Genomic DNA, 22,365 nt, shown 5'->3' on the forward strand with positions numbered 1-22,365 from the left:
ACTGTTGAAAAGGTTACTGGAACACCCACTGCAAGTGGGAAATGGCAGACACCCCCCTCCCCCTACCTTTGCATATGAAAAGACCCTTTACACAAACAGAAGCAAGCTGTAATAGGTATACATCGGTCTTCTCCTAAAACTTTGGGGCTTGGTTAGAAGTCTGAAAATCAGAGCAATGTTATTTAAAAATAAGCAAAGCTATCTATTTTTTAAAAAAAAACAAAAAACTGTATGGGCTATATAAATAGATCATCTACAAAACATTTATGCAAAGAAAAATCTAGTTTATAATGTCCCTTTAATAAGAAGCTACATGAAAAAAACAAGCTAAAAATAGTAGATGTACAGAAGTGACAAAACAATTCGGCAGATAAAATACAAAGCTTAATGTAAATTCCAACATAATAAATACAACGGATTGTGTGTCCTCTGTTAGGGATAATGCAGGTTTTTTTTAGAGCAAGCAAAGATAAAGAGAAGACAGAACAGTTGTGATCTATTCAGTAAAGAAGGTTAGAGATAAAAGGAAAGACAAAAAAAAAAAATATATGATGATGAGATGATACAACCAGGAATTTTTTAACTCGTCTACAGTAGATAAGATAAACAGAAAGTATTAAAGGGACACTCAAGTCAAAATAAACTTTTTTGATTCAGAAAGAACATGCAGTTTTAAGACACTTTCCAATTTACTTTATCACATTTTTTATATGCACACTTTCTGGGGCACAAGATCCTACTGAGCATGTGCACAAGTTCACAGGGTATGCGTATACTAGTCTGTGATTGGCTGATGTCTGTCACATGATGCAGGGGGCCCAAAAAATCTACTGCTAATTTGAAATTCAGAGTAGGTGTTATTGTCTTCTCCTTTTATTATGCACTTGTTAATTATGCACTTTTACTGCATTGAGTGGTCCTTTAAGTAAAGGGTTAAAATGTGTCCATACATGTAAGATCAATACATTTGACACATTTGAGTGCAGAAATGCATAAGAATGTATAAGAAATGTATCCTTGAAAAAATACTTCTTAAAAAATCCTTTTGGAAGAAAGAAAATTCCACCAATATTATTAAACATGTAGACGTAAAACTCAAATCCGTTTTTAATCTGATTTAAAGTGAAGGTAAACTTTGATGAATGAAAGCCCGTTTTTTAAAAATAATATTAAACTCTCTCACTTTAATGTAAAACTGGCCCAATGAGTGTATTTTGTGGAGCTCAGATACAGAGGTGTTTAGCATAGAACCCTTCTCAGAATAATAATGGAGCAGGTTCTAAAGTAAGTCTCAGTAGAGCCCTTTATTGTTAACAGAACTGGTAATAAATTAAGTTGGCAAATAAAACAGAAGCTGCTCGGACTGGCAGAAACAGGCGCAACTGGAATTGGCATTAACTGCTATAGTTAGTACAGGCTCAAGTTTTAATTAGAACTATAACATTTATTAACTAACTAGTCCTAAAGCCCGTTCACACGGGCCGTGTTGTGTTGTGTTATTCATTTTCATTCTCTCTCTCTCTCTCTCTCTCTCTCTCATTTTCATTCTCTCTCTCTCTCTCTCTCTCTCTCTCCTGTCTTATCCCTCCTGACTCATCTCTCTCTCTCCTGTTTTTACACCCCTGCGCGTGCGATCAGCTGTGCTGCCCGGTCCTCGCGCTGCTCTCAGGTCGGGGGGGGTGCGCGTGCGATCAGCTGTGCTGCCCGGTCCTCGCGCTGCTCTCAGGTCGGGGGGGGTGCGCGTGCGATCAGCTGTGTTGCCCGGTCCTCGCGCTGCTCTCAGGTCGGGGGGGGGGGTGCGCGTGCGATCAGCTGTGCTGCCCGGTCCTCGCGCTGCTCTCAGGTCGGGGGGGGTGCGCGTGCGATCAGCTGTGCTGCCCGGTCCTCGCGCTGCTCTCAGGTCGGGGGGGGTGCGCGTGCGATCAGCTGTGCTGCCCGGTCCTCGCGCTGCTCTCAGGTCGGGTGGCTAAGGCAAGTGTTTGTCTGTACTGCGCATGACGGCTTCAGACAAACACTTGTCTTTTATAATATAGGATACAATAATAAAACATTACATTAAAATTATTGTATTCCATAATAAATTTAGTTAAACTGGGGGTTTTTTATTCGTTAAAAAAATCATCGGAATTCAGGTTTAGTTGTGCTTTATATCCTTATTCTTCCTTTATTTATTATGAAAATATGAGGTGTGAAATGCTTCAAAAGCTCCCTTCTCTTAAAGCGACTGTTTGTAAGACGTATCACATGCACACACATATAAACCCACAGACTTATGGTGAGTAACGTCCTTCACATTTACTAATGTCATTACATGCTAGGGCTATTCTACTAACTTAGCTTATGCTTTATAGGAAATTTGGGTAGACTTGTTGGGCCTATGGTTCTTATCTGCCTATGGTTCTTACCTGTTTTAAGTTACCATGTTTCCTTAAAGGGATATGAAACCCAAACAATTTTCTTTCATGATTTAGAAAAACCACGCAATTTTAAGCAACTTTCTCATTTACTCCTATTATCAATTTTTCTTTGTCCTCTTGGTATCTTTATTTGAAAAAGCAAGAATGTAAGAATAGGAGCCGGACCATTTTTGGTTCAGAACCCTGGATAGTGTTTGCTGATTGGTGGCTACATTTAGCAACCAATTAGCAAGCGCTACCCAGGCAACAGAATTAAAGAAGGGTTGGCTTGTAAGCTTGCATTCCTGCTTTTTAAAATAAAGATACCAAGAGAACGAAGAAAAAAGTGATAATAGGAGTAAATTAGAAAGTTGCTTAAAATTTCATGCTCTATCTGAATCATGAAAGAAAAATGTTGGGTTTCATATCTCTTTAAACCTTCTGACTTTCCTTATTATTTCATATGTGGTGTTGTGTATATTTACATCATATTATAAACCATTGTGTTGTGTGCTGTCTGTATTTACAGTGGAGAAAACCCCTTTGCTACTGTGAAACTTCGACCAACAGTAACAAACGATCGATCAGCACCAATCATTCGATGAGCAAGACCCTCTTCATTTAAATATTTGTAACGTTCACATAAGTATCCTAACCTAAGCGTATATCATTTCTATTATGTCTGTTGATTTTGTAAGTAAATTTTGGCCTACCTTTTTATAAACTTTAATGCTGGACCTTGTAACTTTACAAAAACATATTCATTTTAGTTTATAATTGAGTAATATATATATAATAAATTATATAGAAAAATATATATTGAATTATTGACTTTTCGGGGAAATAAAATTCTGAAAAAGGAGAATATTATTTTCCTGAAACATCAATAAATCTTTTTTTTGCTGTCGCACCCAGGTAGATGAAGAACGTTGTTGCAGATTACTGTTTGTTTAATGTATATATATTTTACAAAAAAAAGCCATAAAACTTAGTCGCTGTCAAAAAAAACAACAACCAAAAAAAACATAAAAATGATCTTAAAGGGACATGAACCCCCCAAAAAAATGTATGATTCAGATAAAGCCTGACATTTTAAACAACTTTCTAATTTACTTCTATTATCATTATTTATTTGTTCTTTTTTTTTATCTTTTGTTAAAAAGCAGGGATGTAAGCTTAGTAGCCGGCCCATTTCTGGAGCACAATATGGCAGCAATTTTGCAAGAATGTTATCCATTTGCAAGAGCATTTTATGGCAGCACTGTTTCCTGCCTTGTAGTTCGCTAGATGCCTACCTAGGTATCTCTTCAACACAGAATATCATGGGAACAAAGCAAATTTGATAATAGACGTAAATTAGAAACTTTTTACAAATTGTATGCTCTGGCTGAATCACAAAATAACATTTTTTGGGTTTCATATCCCTTTAATGAAATGTTCAGAACTTGTTAATCTATTTAATAAATGAAATACACCTCTTTAATTATGAATAATGAAATGCAATGTAAGCAGTAGTTGATTAAATAGTGCCAAAAAAGATTTATTGACATTTCGGGGAAATATTCCCCTTGTTCTTAGTAAGGACAATATTATTTCCCCCAAAACACCAATTCATTTTTGTTGGCACGATTTAAAAAAGCCTGTGAGTGGATTATTTTTGTTTCCGCAGCGCCCAAGCACAAAACGTTGTCGCTGTGAAAACAAAGAAAAAAAGCATATAAAAATATCTTAATGAAAAATTCAGAGTTTAATATATTTAATCAATTAAATGCACCTCTTTAATTCTGGAGTATGAATGCAATGTAAACAGTATTTGATTATAACTATTACAAGTTATAGTGTGCAGAGAATAATCATAAAATAGTTTTTGTTTTGTTTTTTTGCATTATCAACTGAACGTGATTCTTTCTATGAATGTTTTCATTTAAACACGTCTATCTCACAGGAAAGATCTATAAAGTGCAGTGAAAAACATTATTTCATTTATTGCTTAAATGTGATGCCTTTATATAAAATGATGTATATTTATTTACATAAAAAAAAATTGTGGTTAAAACAAATCAATATCCAGGTCATAAACCAGATGTTCAGGGGGAAAAAAATTATCTTAAAAAAAGAAAATGCAGTATGATTTGTATATATTATTATTAAGGGGAAAAAACAGCTCAGCAGATGATGCAAGAACAGGATGAAAATGTAACGATTTATAAGACATATTGTCATTTAAAATTAAAAAATTACAGAAAAACACTGTTCTCTTTCTTTTTTTATAATAAAACTTTATTTATTAAACTAATACTAAAACAGATTCAATCACCAAAAGTCACAGGTACTTACATTAATCAGAGCCACTATAGTTCTGAGTATCAGGCTCTATAGCAACCACACTGGTAAGCCGGATACTGTTAAAAAATATATATATATATTTTGGCTGTATGTGTATATATATATATATATATATATATATATGTATATGTGTGTGTATATATATATATATATATATATATATATATATATTATAAAGGAAGTAGGTATGTCACTCGTATAGGGTATAACCAGAAAAGCACATCACAGAAACATTGTACCAAGTCACCATACACAATTTATCAGTATAGTGAAACCAAGTCCTGGCTGCGTATCAGAGTTCTTAGTGTGTCTTTCTGTTTGCCAATCTCCACCCCTCCACGTGACGTCCTTCTGTGATTCTCGTCCATCATACGTTTCACCGCTCCAGACGGCTTTTTCAAGTTGCTTTGCTGGTTATACCCTTTAAGAGTGACATACTTACCTCCTTTTTAATATATATGTATTATCTAAATAAATGTTTTATTTAAGCGGATCCAGCTTGCTAATGGGATTTCTATAGAGCGTGATACTCAGAGCTAAAGTGGCTCTGATTAAGTTGTTCCTGTTTTTTTTTTCCATTTGAGGAACTGTGATATGGAAGATAATCCAAAGATAAAAGCTGTATTCATCTACAATATTAAGCACGAGTGCACTTGTGTTTTTTGTTATTATTTTAATTACTGGGTCACTTTACACAAGGTGTGGTGTATGTATGTGTATATGTGTGTGTATATGTATATATATATATATATATATATATATGTATATATATATATATATATATATATATATATATATATATATATATGTATATATATATATATGAAACAAATAGATATCCAGAGCGCGTCTAAGGTGGAAAAAAGAATCACTTGGTTTCCAAATCCATAGGTGTAAAAAGTAACTTTATTGTTGAAATTCAATAGGATAAAACATGGTCAATAAAAACTCTCAGCAGAGAGACAAGTGAGAAAGGTCTGACCGGTTTCGGCCCAGTGTGGCCGTAGTCATAGACAGATAACAGGTATTCAAAGAACACACCTTATATACCTGTTAGCCACTCCCCAAATGGGAGGGGTGTAGGAAAAACACATTAAAAACAAACTTGTTACTCTTAACTGTCTCAGAAAAGGGATGTGTTATATATTTTTAAATGTTTAAAATTTACAAATGGAGATCTAAATATATATATATATATATATATATATGTGGACTTTAGGCATGTGCGTTAGATTTATACTTATAGGTAGATAAATAAATACATTCATCATTTCATAAATACATTAACTGTTCAAAACCAGCTAGGTAATAACTGTGAATGGAAAATAATAAATAATAGGTAAAGTAATAAGCATCAAAACAAATATCAAAACAAATTTCTGTGTAGCCAAATGCAAACGCAGGTTCATAAATGCAAGTTTACAGAAGTAATTTTATAAGTATGTTAAAGAAACAACAATCAATATGAAAATATTAAGAATGGTTATTAACTTAAGAATATACACTATAGAACTATACAGTCAAATGGCTAAACATTGAGATGCACATTTGGTGCTTCATACACTAAACCTAAATATATAGTAAAGATGTATTAATAAAAGATAAGAAAAATATACTCTTGAACCTTAAGGTGTGCCTTCAAGCCCAAAGAAAAAATGGATTGCAAAATGGTTATAAATGTTAACCAATTCTGGAATGCCATGGGAAAAATGATAGAAACAAGCACTATCTGTGCCAATAATTTATTATGTTGAATTCCGAATTGAAACCCTCAGGTACCAGGCTACCGAGCCTATGTATCCAGTAAATCTCTTGCCTGAAGAGAATATGGATTAAATCACCTCCCCTAGGTGGTCTGGACACTGACTCGATAGCCCGCCACCTAAAGGTTCCAACATCTCCCATGTGTACCTCCAGAAAATGTTTGGATAAAGCAGAAACAGCCCTTTCTTGAGAGACATAGGAGAGATGCTCCCTAATCCGCTTACCCACAGGCCTAGTGGTTCTACCTACATATTGTTTTTTGCACTGGATGCATTCAATTAAGTAAATGACATATCTGCTGCCACACTTGATGCAACCCCTAGTGTCAAAAACCTCCAGCGTTTTGGTTGAAGAAAAAGTTTTTGAAACAACCATGTGGTCACATGACTTGCATGTCTTTTTACCACATTTATATGTTCCCTTGACTTTTAACCATGAGCTACCACTATCCTTTTGCGGCAACATGCTGGGAGACAAAATGTTGCCCAGGGTCAAATTACGTTTATAGATGAAATTGCATCCATCATCCATGATCTGTCTCAATACCGTATCACCTCGAAGTATAGGCAAATTCCTTTCAATAACTTTACAAACCTTGTCAAATTGGTTAGAAAAAGCAGTGACCAGAGTGGGTTTAATTCTAGTGGAAGTATCATTCCTCAATCTGTTATCTCTTGACCTTCCTTGGTTACATCTCATATCCATTGCAGAGACTTCCATGAAGGTCTTGTTGATCAAATTTTTAGAGTAACCTCTCTCCTTTAGTCTCACTTTCAGATCCTCACTCTCCCTCAGGAAATCCTCTTTCCGGGAACAGTTTCTTTTTATCCGCATAAATTGGCCTTTGGCGATGCCTTTAAAGACATGCCTGGGATGGCTGCTCTTGGCATGCAACAGCGTGTTCCCGGATATTGGCTTCCTGTAGAGAGATGAGGATACCCCCCCCCCCCCCCAGTATCACCGTCAAATCTGAGGGTAACATCCAAGTAGTTTATGCTAGTCTGGTTCCACTCAAAGGTGAATCTCAGACCAACACTGTTGACATTGAGCATATCAACCAAAATGTCTAGTGGGTCTTTGCTGCCTGACCAGATGACCAACAGGTCATCAATATAGCGCAAGTACTTTACGATGTATTGAGTGTGGTTTCTATTACCCCCAAAGACGTGGAAACGCTCCCACCACCCCATGAACAGGTTGGCGTAGGAGAGGGCAAACTTTGCCCCCATAGCAGTTCCACGTCTCTGGAGGTAAAATTTACCCCTAAACATGAAGAAATTATGCCGGAGTAGAAAACTAACTACTCCGGCATACTCCGGTTTGCCTTTTTCTACTGAACGGTACTTTATATAATGTGTTTTATTTGAACGTAAAATATATATGAAGTTTATGCCTATATCTCGGTTACATTAAATGTAAACACATAACAAAATGATCTAAACCTATTTTCATTGGGAAACAAAGTGATAAAGCTAACTCTACAACAAAAAGGTAGCACAAACTGCAATTGTAACAAAATCACATGTCAAAAGACATTCATATCAACAGAGGAGTAAGATCATAATGTATAAAATCTGATTAAGGGGAAAGTATGCTGGCTTATGAAAAGTTGCAATAAGAAAGATGCTAAAGAGGAAAGAAAAGGGGGAAATTGTTAATAGTCTGCAGCAGGATGTATATAAATCACAAAAGGTTATAATCAAAAATAAATACCTGGTCTCATACAGAAAGGGGGAAGGTGAGAAAAAAAGGTGGCGATGAGCTTTTACAGTTACAGCCAAAGTAAGTAAATAGTGATAAAAATAACTTTGGATAATATAGAGAAGCAGGATCAGATCCCAGGACCAGCACAGTACACTCCATATATTTCTAGATAATGAAGTGGATCCCCTACAACCCTACTAGGACCACAGTTCTCAGTTGAAACAATGTGTAGCTTCACATTATCATGGATTGTGAAAACATAAGATTCCATAAATTTTAAATAGTTCATTATATCAGTGACTTAGGACCAAAATGGCGGCCTTTGTTAAAGCCTGTTTCGAGCCAAGGCCAACTTGAGCCATAAATAAGTAATTATAGATAGTTCTATGATATACAGTGGGGAAAAAAGTATTTAGTCAGCCACCAATTGTGCAAGTTCTCCCACTTAAGAATATGAGAGAGGCCTGTAATTTTCATCATAGGTATACCTCAACTATGAGAGACAAAATGTGGAAACAAATCCAGACAATCACATTGTCTGATTTGGAAAGAATTTATTTGCAAATTATGGTGGAAAAACATAATTTATGTAAGAACTTACCTGATAAATTCCTTTCTTTCATATTAGCAAGAGTCCATGAGCTAGTGACGTATGGGATATACATTCCTACCAGGAGGGGCAAAGTTTCCCAAACCTTAAAATGCCTATAAATACACCCCTCACCACACCCACAATTCAATTTAACGAATAGCCAAGAAGTGGGGTGATAAAAAGGAGCGAAAGCATCAAAAAAATAAGGAATTTGAATAATTGTGCTTTATACAAAAAAATAACCACCACAAAAAAAGGGTGGGTCTCATGGACTCTTGCTAATATGAAAGAAAGGAATTTATCAGGTAAGTTCTTACATAAATTATGTTTTCTTTCATGTAATTAGCAAGAGTACATGAGCTAGTGACGTATGGGATAGTAGATACCCAAGATGTGGAACTTCCACGCAAGAGTCACTAGAGAGGGAGGGATAAAATAAAGCCAGCCAATTCCGTTGAAAAAATAATCCACAACCCAAAAAAGTTTTAATCTTATAATGAAAAAAACTGAAATTATAAGCAGACGAATCAAACAGAGACAGCTGCCTGAAGTACTTTTCTACCAAAAACTGCTTCAGAAGAAGAAAACACATCAAAATGGTAGAATTTAGTAAAAGTATGCAAAGACCACCAAGTTGCTGCTTTGCAAATCTGATCAACAGAAGCTTCATTCCTAAAAGCCCAGGAAGTAGAGACTGACCTAGTAGAATGAGCTGTAATCCTTTGAGGCGGGGATTTACCAGACTCCATATAAGCATGATGAATCAAAGACTTTAGCCAAGACGCCAAAGAAATTGCCGAAGCCTTCTGACCTTTCCTGGAACCAGAAAAGATAACAAATAGACTAGAAGTCTTTCTAAAATCTTTAGTAGCTTCAACATAATATTTCAAAGCTCTAACTACATCCAACTAATGTAACGACCTTTCCTTAGAATTCTTAGGATTAGGACATAATGAAGGGACAACAATTTCTCTACTAATGTTGTTAGAATTCACAACCTTAGGTAAAAATTGAAAAGAAGTCCGCAACACCGCCTTATCCTGATGAAAAATCAGAAAAGGAGATTCACAAGAAAGAGCAGATAACTCAGAAACTCTTCTGGCAGAAGAGATAGCCAAAAGGAACAATACTTTCCAGGAAAGTAATTTAATGTCCAGAGAATGCATAGGCTCAAACGGAGGAGCCTGTAAGGCTGACAAAACCAAATTAAGACTCCAAGGAGGAGAGATTGGCTTAATGACGGGTTTGATACGTACCAAAGCCTGTACAAAACAACGAATATCAGGAAGATGAGCAATCTTTCTGTGAAAAAGAACAGAAAGAGCAGATATTTGTCCTTTCAAGGAATTTGCAGACAAACCTTTATCCAAACCATCCTGAAGAAATTGTAAAATTCTAGGAATTCTGAAAGAAGAACACCAAGAGATATAAGTCTTCCAAACCCGATAATAAATCTTTCTAGAGACAGATTTTCGAGCCTGTAACATAGTATTAATCACTGAGTCAGAGAAACCTCTATGACTAAGAATTAAGCGTTCAATTTCCATACCTTCAAATTTAATGATTTGAGATCCTGATGGAAAAAAGGGCCTTGAGATAGAAGGTCTGGCCTTAACGGAAGTGTCAAAGGTTGGCAACTGGCCATCCGAACGAGATCCGCAAACCAAAACCTGTGTGGCCATGCTGGAGCCACCAGCAGTACACATGAGCGCTCTATTAGAATTTTGGAGATTACTTTCGGAAGAAGAACTAGAGGCGGGAAGATATAAGCAGGATGATAATTCCAAGGAATTGATAACGCATCCACTGCTTCCGCCTGAGGATCCCAGGATCTTGATAGATACCTGGGAAGTTTCTTGTTCAGATGAGAGGCCATCAGATCTATTTCTGTGAGAACCCAGATTTGCACAATCTGTAGAAAAACCTCTGGATGAAGAGGCCATTCGCCCGGACGTAACATCTGGCGACTGAGATAATCCGCTTCCCAATTGTCTACACCTGGGATGTGAACCGCAGAAATCAGACAGGAGCTAGATTCCGCCCATACAAGTATCCGAGATGCTTCTTTCATAGCTTGAGGACTGTGAGTCCCACCTTGATGATTGACATATGCCACGGTCGTGACATTGTCTGTCTGAAAACAAATAAACGATTCTCTCTTCAGAAGAGACCAGAACTGAAGAGCTCTGAAAATCACACGGAGTTCCAAAATATTGATTGGTAATCTCGCCTCCTGAGATTCCCAAACCCCCTGCGCCGTCAGAGATCCCCATACAGCTCCCCAACCTGAAAGACTCGCATCTGTTGAGATCACAGTCCAGGTTGGACGAACAAAAGAGGCCCCTTGAATTAAACGATGGTGATTCATCCACCAAGTTAGAGATGATCGAACATTGGGATTTAAGGATATTATTTGTGATATCCTTGTATAATCCCTGCACCACTGGTTCAGCATACAAAGCTGAAGTGGTCTCGTGTGAAAACGAGCAAAAGGGATCGCGTCAGAAGCAGCAGTCATGAGACCTAAAATCTCCATGCATAATGCTACCGAAGGGAAAAATTGAGACTGAAGGTTTCAACAGGCTGAAACCAATTTCAGACGTCTCTTTTCTGTCAGAGACAAAGTCATGGACACTGAATCTATTTGGAAACCTAAAAAGGTTACTCTTGTCTGAGGAATCAAATAACTTTTTGGTAAATTGATCCTCCAACCATGTCTTTGAAGAAACAACACAAGTTGATTAGTGTGAGATTCTGCAGAATGTAAAGACTGAGCAAGTACCAAGATATCATCCAAATAAGGAAACACCGCAATACCCTGTTCTCTGATTACAGAGAGAGGGGCACCTAGAACCTTCGAAAAGATCCTTGGCACAGTTTCTAGACCAAATGGAAGGGCAACAAACTGGTAATGCTTGTCTAGAAAAGAGAATCTCAGAAACTGGTAGTGATCTGAGTGAATAGGAATATGCAGGTATGCATCCTGTAAGTCTATTGTAGACATATAATGCCCTTGCTGAACAAAAGGCAGAATAGTTCTTATAGTCACCATTTTGAATGTTGGAATCCTTACATATCGATGCAATATTTTTAAATCCAGAACTGGTCTGAAAGAATTCTCTTTCTTTGGCACAATTAATAGATTTGAATAAAACCCCAGACCCTGTTCCAGAACTGGGACTGGCATAATTACCCCAGCTAACTCTAGGTCTGAAACACATTTCAGAAACGCCTGAGCCTTCACTGGATTTACCGGGATGCGAGAGAGAAAAAATCTTCTCACAGGTGGCCTTACCTTGAAACCTATTCTGTACCCTAGAGAAACAATGTTCTGAATCCAAAGATTGTGAATCGAATTGGTCCAAACATCTTTGAAAAATCGTAATCTGAAAGGCTTTGATTTATTCCAGACTGGATTAGGTTTACAACCGGAAACTGTTCCTTTAGGAGAAGGGTCGGGCTTTTGTTCTCTATTTTGACGAAAGGAACGAAAACGATTAGCAGCCCTAAAATTACCTTTAGATTTTTTGCCCTGAGGCAAAAAAGCTCCCTTCCCTCCAGTAATTGTTGAAATTATAGAATCCAACTGAGAACCAAACAACTTATTACCTTGGAAAGAAAGAGAAAGCAAAGTTGACTTAGAAGTCATATCTACATTCCAAGATTTAAGCCATAAAGCTCTTCTGGCTAAAATAGCTAAAGACATATACCTGACATCAATTCTAATGATATCAAAAATGGCATCACAGACAAAGTTATTAGCATGTTGAAGAAGTTTAACAATGCTATATGCATTATGATCTGTTACTTGTTGCGCTAAAGTCTCCAACCAAAAAGTTGAAGCTGCAGCAACATCAGTCAAAGATATAGCAGGTCTAAGTAAATTGCCTGAACATAAATAAGCTTTTCTTAAAAAAGATTCAATCTTCCTATCCAAAGGATCCTTAAACGAAGTGCTAGCTGCCGTAGGAATAGCAGTACGTTTAGCAAGGGTAGAGATAGCTCCATAGACCTTAGGGATTTTATCCCAAAATTCCAATCTATCAGATGGCACAGGGTACAATTTCTTAAACCTTGGAGAAGGAGTAAATGAAGTACCCAAACTATCCCATTCCCTGGCAATCACATCTGAGATAGCATCAGGAACTGGAAAAACTTCCGGTATTAATACATGAGGTTTATAAACCGAATTTAAACGTTTAGCAGTTTTAGTATCAGGAGGACTGGATTCCTCCATATCTAATGCAATCAAAACTTCTTTTAGTAATGAACGAATAAACTCCATTTTAAATAAATGAGGATTTATCAGAATCAATATCTGTATTAGAATCTTCTGAACCAGTCACCTACAAACTCATCGGAAATGTGAGAAGTCTTGAAAGACCTTTTACGTTTATTGGAAGGAGGAATAACAGACAAAGCCTTCCTAATAGATTTAGAAACAAATTCTTTTACATTAACAGGAACATCCTGAACATTAGATGTTGAAGGAACAACAACAGGTAAAGGATTATTACTAATGGAGACACAATCAGCATTGGAAAGTTTATCATGGCAGCTTTCACAAACTACAGCTGGAGGAACAGATACCACAAGTTTACAACATATGCACTTAACTTTGGTAGAACCAGCATCAGGCAATGTCTGTTCATTAGTAGATTTAGATCCAGGGTCCGGATGAGACATCTTGCAATATGTAATAGAAAAAACAACATATAAAGCAAAATTATCAAATTCCTTAAATGACAGTTTCAGGAATGGGAAAGAATGCAAAAAAATAAGCTTCTAGCAACCAGAAGCAATGAAGAGAAATTTTTAAATAAGGGAGTAAAAGAGACACCCTATTTTTTTGGCGCAAAAAAATGTCTAAAAATTTTTAGCGGCAAAAAAAGAACGCGCCAAAAAAATAAATAAAAAGGAACATTTCCCGCCCCCGCGAGCTTAACAGCTCGCAGGAAAAAATGGCCAAATGAAAAAAAAAATTCAATGTAAGAAAAAATAATTAAATGCATTATCCCAATAATGAAACTGACAGTCTGAAAATAAGGAATACTGTTTATCCTGAATCAAGGCAAATATAAGTTTATAGACATATATTTAGAACTTTACATATAAAGTGCCCAACCATAGCGCAGAGTGTCACAAAAGATAAGACATACTTACCCCAGGACACTCCTCTACATAAAGCAGATAGCCAAACCAGTACTGAAACGAGAATCAGTAGAGGTAATGGTATATAAGAGTATATCGTCGATCTGAAAAGGGAGGTAGGAGAAGAAATCTCTATGACCGATAACAGAGAGCCTATGAAAAAGATCCCCTAGAGGTAGACCATTGTTCTCGAATAGGCAATACTCTCTTCACATCCCTCTGACATTCACTGCACTCTGAGAGGAAAACCGGGCTTCAACCTGTTGCGAAGCGCATATCAACGTAGAATCTAAGCACAAACTTACTTCACCACCTCCACGGGAGGCAAAGTTTGTAAAAACTGAATTGTGGGTGTGGTGAGGGGTGTATTTATAGGCATTTTAAGGTTTGGGAAACTTTGCCCCTCCTGGTAGGAATGTATATCCCATACGTCACTAGCTCATGGACTCTTTCTAATTACATGAAAGAAATAAGTATTTGGTCAATATCAAAAGTTCACCTCAATACTTTGTTATATATCCTTTGTTGGCAATGACAGAGGTCAAATGTTTTCTGTAAGTCTTCACAAGGTTGTCACACACTGTTGCTGGTATGTTGGCCCATTCCTGCATGCAGATCTCCTCTAGAGCAGTGATGTTTTTGGGCTGTCGCTGGGCAACACAGACTTTCAACTCCCTCCAAAGGTTTTTTATGGGGTTGAGATCTGGAGACTGGCTAGGCCACTCCAGGACCTTGAAATGCTTCTTACGAAGCCACTCCTTCGTTGCCCGGGTGGTGTGTTTGGGATCATTGTCATGCTGAAAGACCCAGCCACATTTCATCTTCAATGCCCTTGCTGATGGAAGGAGGTTTGGACTCAAAATCTCACGATACATGGCCCCTTTCATTCTTTCATGTACACAGATCAGTCGTCCTGTTCCCTTTGCAGAGAAACAGCCCCAAAGCATGATGTTGCCACCCCCATGCTTCACAGTAGGTATGGTGTTCTCTCTCCTCCAAACACGACAAGTTGTGTTTCTACCAAACAGTTCTAATTTGGTTTCATCTGACCATATGACATTCTCTCAATCCGCTTTTGGATCATTCAAATGCTCTCTAGCATACTTCAGACGGCCCGGACATGTACTGGCTTAAGCAGGGGGACACGTCTGGCACTGCAGGTTCTGAGTCCTTGGCAGTGTAGTGCGTTACTGATGGTAGCCTTTGTTATGTTGGTCCAGCTCTCTGCAGGTCATTCACTAGGTCCCCCCGTGTGGTTCTGGGATGTTTACTCACCGTTCTTGTGATCATTTTGACCCCACGGGGTGAGATCTTGCGTGGAGCCCCAGATCGAGGGAGAGTGGTCTTTTATGTCTTCCATTTTCTAATTATTGCTCCCACAGTTGATTTCTTCACACCAAGCTGCTTACCTATTGCAGATTCAGTCTTCCCAGCCTGGTGCAGGTCTACAATGTTGTTTCTGGTGTCCTTCAACAGCTCTTTGGTCTTCACCATAGTGGAGTTTGGAGTGTGACTGTTTGAGGTTGTGGACAGGTGTCTTTTATACTGATAACAAGTTCAAACAGGTGCCATTAATACAGGTAATGAGTGGAGGACAGAGGAGCCTCTTAAAGAAGAAGATACAGGTATGTGAGAGCCAGAAATCTTTCTTGTTTGTAGGTGGCCAAATACTTATTTTCCACCATAATTTGCAAATAAATTCTTTCCAAATCAGACAATGTGATTGTCTGGATTTGTTTCCACATTTTGTCGCTCATAGTTGAGGTATACCTATGATGAAAATTACATGCCTCTCTCATCTTCTTAAGTGGGAGAACTTGCACAATTGGTGGCTGACTAAATACTTTTTTTCCCCCACTGTATATATATATATATATATATATATATATATATATATATATATATATTTATTAAACAGGCCAGTTGATGGCCTGTTTAATAAATATTGAACACCTGTGTCCACAGGCTGGCAGTAAGATGATATTCCCACCTTATATGAAGAGATGTCCCACCTAATGTGAATAGTAGAAATCCTGCCAACATTAAGGGGAAATAGTAAATACAATTCTGCACAGCCTTACTGGAGTAAGGTGCCATTGTAAGAGAATTTTCAGCTCATAAAGGGTTAATCGGTGAATAATTTTTTTTGGTAAGAAGGATGGCTCTTCTCCAGAGCCTCAAGGGAAAGAGTTGAGACATTTAACATCCTAATAATTATAAAACTGAGGAGGGTGCAAGATATCTTAATTACAGACTGTTAAAAGTTTCAAAGACATACAGAAAGAGAAGCAATCTGCCAGGAACGAACAACGGCTCAGTGTATTGTTCTATGGCCTGGTAACCACCTGAGAGTAGCTTCTGTTAGCCCAATTGTGCTTTTCACAGAGGAAAAGTATATCAATCTGATCCCTCCTAAAAAGGTCAGTCCAGCCCCCAAATACCAGGCTATTCTCTTCTGAACAAGGGAAATGACAATCTGAAACAATAATTTCAGCCACGTCATTGAGGTGCAGCCATATTCCTCTAAACACATTGGGCAAAGAGCCCTTGTCTTGTTTCCCTTATTACCCAAAGGAGGCCGAAACAATCTTCTGGGGTTGTCATTTCTCTTGTTCAGAGAAGAATTGCCTGGCATTTCAGGGCTGCACTGACCTTGTTAGGTGGGATAGACTGATATACTTCATGAAAGTTCTCCTGTGAAAAGCACAGTTGGGCTAAAATAAGCTACTCCTAGGTGGTAATCAGGCCATAGTACAAACAACTGAGCTGCTGTTCATTCCTGGCAGATTGCTTCTCTTTTTGTATGTATTTGTTAAAAGTTTCAGTCTCAGCTTCCCGGAATCCCATCTTTTTGAGCAGAGAGGAAGGGTCTTGAAGCCCTATGAGCTTAAAAGGCTCTCAAGACTTAGAAACTCAAAGGGCAAGGGAACTGATGGATGTTATTTTTAATGAAATTGACAAGAGGAAATAATGGAGCCCTTGCAAAACAGGTCTTTAATCATGGTTATCCTGCCAACTTCCATTTATGTGGATGTGAGTCTGGTAGTTTTAAAGAGAGACTTAACACTGTATGTGAGGGGGAAGGATGAGGGGCAATATAATATTGGCATATATTATAAAACTGTTTGAAAGGAAAGAGAGAAAGAGGTTATGTTACTCTGCGCTGATATAGGAAATACTATTATGCCAGTGGGACAAGGAGATTCCCCAACCTCCAAACACTAATCCAAAATCAATATTAAAGATCCCAATCGAAAAGAGAGGGATACTTAAACCCACAACACTGTAGACACAGCTTAAAATAGTGGCTACAAAAAAAAAAGGAGATAGTGTTGCTAACACAATTGAATGGCTGTTATATAGGTGTAACAATAATAGTGACTCATCAGTGATAAAATGGCATAGACAATGCTGTATATAGTAATAAAAAGGATATTTATTAAATATATAAAATTATATGAATTTAACACAAAAATGAAATAAAAACATAACCACAAGTCTACAATCAACTAAAAAACAGCAAAAAGATACGTTGATCAGGCGTATTAAATGCTGTGTGTGCAGCATCCAAAGATGATCCGATAATCATATAAGCATAAACATTCACAATCACATGCGATATAAACAGAAGGGTCCGGTTACAGTCACTGGAAATCCAAACAACGGCAAGTTTTCCCTTGGAGTTGGGAGAAGCTGAAATGAGAATGATCCCAAATCAAAAGCAGAAAGAGAACCACATATAATGTGTACACTCTTACTTACACCGGAATGGTTCTCTAGAGTTGAACATTTTTCTTTTTTCTGACAACAAGGAATTTGAGCTGAGTCCCTCTGTGAGCCGTAATCGTCCCGGAGATTCCCCTTTTCTTTTAGAATCGATACCGGGTAAAACAACTTGCTCTGGGGATCCAGCAAACAACCGAAGCCGGTCAGGAACACGTGAATACCAGCTGGTGGGCGGAGCAACATGTTTCAGCCCGTACAGGGCCTTTGTCAAGCTTGACAAAGGCCCTGTACGGGCTGAAATGCATTGCTCCGCCCACCAGCTGGTATTCATGTGTTCCTGACCAGCTTCCGTTGTTTGGATGCCCAGAGCAAGTTGTTTTTTTAAAGATTTTTCTAAAATATGCAACATTGATGCTAGGTGGAGGCAAAGCAAAAGGAGAGGCCTTTAACAGTTATATGGCAATTTACCAAGCCCGAAAACTGTGGCCTTTATGACCCTTTGCAGATTTTAAAGAGGTTATGATCACAGTCTGTTGTCAAAAAAACTCCTCCCCTGGCATTGCCATACATAAGAAGAGCAAGAGTCCCTATTAAGATATCAGCTTTTTGAGTGCAACTGAAATAGTGAAGTATTAGAGAGTTGAAAGTAAACACGTTGGCTCAAGTTCAATTGGGGGGCCCTGCAGCGGAGGGAGTGGGAGGGGCCCTACAAAAAATTAAAGGTAGAGGGAGGGATGGGGTGCTGCACTTCAAAACATGGTGTGGAATCGAGGCGAGTGCCATGTGTATGATCATCAGGAGGTGGGGTACCACTACACTACAGAAAAATGTGTGTGTGTATATATATATATATATATATATATATATATATATATATGCAATTATATATATGTGTGTATAAATTAGGTACTGACAGACAGGGTTAAAGAGCTTGTGACAGACCCTTCTGTCAGGACTGAAGGAGTTAATTGTGTTTAGCTAAGAAACTAATTTCTAAAGACAGGTTTTCTGGCCTCAGCTATTGTGTGCTATAATTACATTTAAGTAATAAACAGGCCATTGTTTAATCACCCTCAGAGAGCAGACGCTAGGTGATAAGACAAGCCAAATGTGTTTAAGTTGTTATCTGCCTAAGTAAAGTATTTAAGTAATGTAATTCTACTGTTTCATAAAAGGGCGTCTTCCCCTTTTTATCTAAATGTACAAGAGTCTTTCAACCCCCCCATCTGGGGTCAAACCTGTATAAATACTAGGCATCTAGCCTTTAATAAATGTCATTCTGTTTTAAACCTGAAACTGGCTGGGTTGTGAATTGCTGATTCCCTATGCAGGACATTGTTCATCTGGTATTAACCCTTGGTACACTGTTGGTACCGTAACATTGGTGGCAAGCGACGGAATGAACCTTATCGCCCAGAAGAGCAACTACACAAGCCAGTAACCTCAGGAAGAGGGGGATTATTACAATGCTGACTAAGATGGAAAGAGTACCAGGAACAGAAGGAACCAATGGGCCCAGCATAGCAGACAGAACCCCTGAAGAAGCAAGCTTTGATCGGGCGGTTAAAATAAGACTGGCATATTATGGCCCCAACCCATCTGCGGAAATTATCGACCGGGTCATAGCAGCTGTGGAGGCCAACCTACTTCGCCAAAGCGGCGCTGCAGCAAACCCAGTGGAAAAGAGAAAAGTAAATTTTGCAGCTTTTAAAAACTTCCTGGAAACAGAAGGAGAGATTGATGGGTACCTTGCGGATTTTGAGAGGCAATGTGCCCTACACAAGGTACCCGCAGAGGACTGGGTCACGATATTATCCGGAAAATTATCCGGCCGGGCCAGTGAGGCTTTTCGGGCCATTCCAGATGAGGAAGTCGGGGATTATAATACTGTAAAAGAGGCTCTGCTCTCCAGGTATGCGGTTACACCGGAGGCATACCGGAGGCGGTTCAGAGACACTGTTAAATTAGCTGGAGATTCCTACCTTGAGTGGGCATGTAAGGTGCACCGCACAGCAGCTCACTGGATAGCGGGGTGCCAAGCCGTATCTGGGGAAGAGGTGCTGCAGCTATTCCTGTTGGAACATTGCTTCGACAAGTTACCCGCAGGAGTTCGAGAGTGGGTTCGGGACCGTAAACCCTCCACCCTGCATGAAGCGGCTCGCTTGGCAGATGAGTATACGGATGCCCACAAACTGGACACTGCTACCACTAAGCCCCCTGCTAGAGTGGAGTACAGACCCCCAGTCACCCCAGCAGCTGCCAGTTACCAACCCCCGGCGCACCGCTATACCACACGGCATCTGGCCACGAACTACCCTCAGAGAGCCCGGTTCAATTCGCGGGGCTACTCACAACCGATTCGATGCTTTGGATGTAAGCAACTAGGGCACAAAAGACCAGAGTGTCCCCTAAATGCAGCGAACCAAGCACAGTCCTGGAGAAGACCTGCCGGCGGAATCACACGTAACCCTCAGCCTGCGGCCCGCTACGTAGAGGCGCAAGAATGCTGGAGCATCCTACATGAGGCAGACCTTGTGCAAGCTGCCCACCGGAATAACCGGCAACTGGTTAAAGTGAATGGGAAGAAGGTCAGTGGTCTACGGGATACTGGTGCTACCATGACCTTGCTTCAAAAGAACTTGGTGTCTGAGAAACAGTACACTGGAGACACTGTGGCTGTGAGGGTAGCAGGGGGCGATGTGTTCAGCCTACCTGTTGCCAGGGTACATTTGGATTGGGGAGTGGGCGCTAGACCTGTGAATGTGGGGGTCAAGAAGGACTTACCTGCTGATGTTCTACTTGGAAATGACTTGGCTCCCCTTGTTTCTGCCTATGCTCCCATGGGTCCCGCTGATGTTAACCCTGTGACTACCCGTGCTCAGATCCGTGCAGCAGAGACTGACCCCCCTGCTGCTAAGCCCCAGGACGCTGAGCTCAGTAAATCTCTATCCGCTATTGATACGTGGAAGTCCCGTTACAATGCGCTGATGAAGGAGAAGAGGAGCGCAGAGGAAAAAGCACGTTTAGAACGTGAATCTCTGCTAGACAAGCTGCACCGACAGACTGCAGAAAACACCAGCTTGAGAGTGGGACATGAAACATTAAAGACAAACTTAGCGACACTTGAGGAGAAGCTGACGCTGGCTCATAGTGAGGTGCTGCAACTCAAGGGCACCCTATGTCAGTATGAAGGGATTGTGGATACCTATAAAGAGCAGGTACAGAAAACTCGTAAAGAAGCTGATGGGATTTTGAAGGACTGTTTAGCCCTAGTCTGGGCACTGAGGAAGTTGAACCCTTCTTTGTATGGACAGGAATTCTCTCTCATAACGGGAATACAGATGGATTGTCCTGGCAAACTGACATGCCTACCACCTTCTAGTCTGGTCATCCCCAGGTTGACCCGCCAAAGGGTCAAGCCGGGTCTGCCGGAGTGTTCCACAAGGGGGGAGATATGTGACAGACCCTTCTGTCAGGACTGAAGGAGTTAATTGTGTTTAGCTAAGAAACTAATTTCTAAAGACAGGTTTTCTGGCCTCAGCTATTGTGTGCTATAATTACCTTTAAGTAATAAACAGGCCATTGTTTAATCACCCTCAGAGAGCAGACGCTAGGTGATAAGACAAGCCAAATGTGTTTAAGTTGTTATCTGCCTAAGTAAAGTATTTAAGTAATGTAATTCTACTGTTTCATAAAAGGGCGTCTTCCCCTTTTTATCTAAATGTACAAGAGTCTTTCAACCCCCCCATCTGGGGTCAAACCTGTATAAATACTAGGCATCTAGCCTTTAATAAATGTCATTCTGTTTTAAACCTGAAACTGGCTGGGTTGTGAATTGCTGATTCCCTATGCAGGACATTGTTCATCTGGTATTAACCCTTGGTACACTGTTGGTACCGTAACAGAGCTGTTTAGGAGTTATCAGGGAGGTGGGAGGGTTAAGGGGATCACAACACTGCAGAAAAATAATACTAAAAATAAAACAACCATAAACTGTTTACTGGCAGACTGTCAATACCTATGATGGTGGGAATGAGTACGGGTAGGGGGGGAAGAGAGCTGTTTTGTAGGGATCAGGTGGGAGGGTAATTTCTACATTACAGCTAAAATTAACCTTTCAAGCTACCTGATAATCCCCTTTACTATCAGGAATAATAGAAGTGGGGTGCGTGCAGCTACAATTAGAGGCCTTCTAATAATCAAACAACAATGGCAAAGCCATGTGTCTGCTATTTCTGAACAAAAGTCAGAGAAGATTTAACAATCACTTGTGCCATGATTGCACAAGCAGTATGTAAATTATTTTTTTTACATGCTAAAAATAATCTCCGGTATTTTGGACAAATTCTTCTCTGAAATTCTCGGTAGTGAAGGGGTTAAAGGGACAGTAGTCAGAATTAAGCTTTCATTATTCAGATAGTAAGTGCAATTTTAACCCATTAATGACCAACAACGTGCCAGGCACGTCCTACAAAAAGCGGTCGTTAAAGGGACAGTATACACCAATTTTCATATAACTGCATGTAATGGACACTACTATAAAGAATAAGATGCACAGATACTGATATAAAAAGCTCTCAGTTTAGCTCTGTTGAAAAGGTAGCTGGAAAGCCCACTGCAAGTGGGAAATAAGACACTCCCCTCTCCCCCTTCTTCTGCATATGAAAAGACTCTTTACACAAACAG

General features: G+C 39.1%; 1 protein-coding gene across 1 annotated transcript in view; it reads left to right on the plus strand.

Annotated features, from left to right (window-relative positions):
- Positions 1-4,644, plus strand: part of BAIAP2L1 (BAR/IMD domain containing adaptor protein 2 like 1) — a 435,923-nt gene extending 431,279 nt beyond the window's left edge. The window contains exon 14 of the mRNA XM_053694428.1: positions 2,926-4,644. Coding sequence (XP_053550403.1) covers positions 2,926-3,001 — 76 coding nt within the window. The 3' untranslated portion in view covers positions 3,002-4,644. The remainder of the gene's footprint in view (positions 1-2,925) is intronic.
- The last annotated feature ends 17,721 nt before the right edge of the window (positions 4,645-22,365 follow it).

This window comes from Bombina bombina, chromosome 11 (assembly GCF_027579735.1).
Source record: "Bombina bombina isolate aBomBom1 chromosome 11, aBomBom1.pri, whole genome shotgun sequence".
In the NCBI taxonomy this organism is placed as follows: domain Eukaryota; kingdom Metazoa; phylum Chordata; class Amphibia; order Anura; family Bombinatoridae; genus Bombina; species Bombina bombina.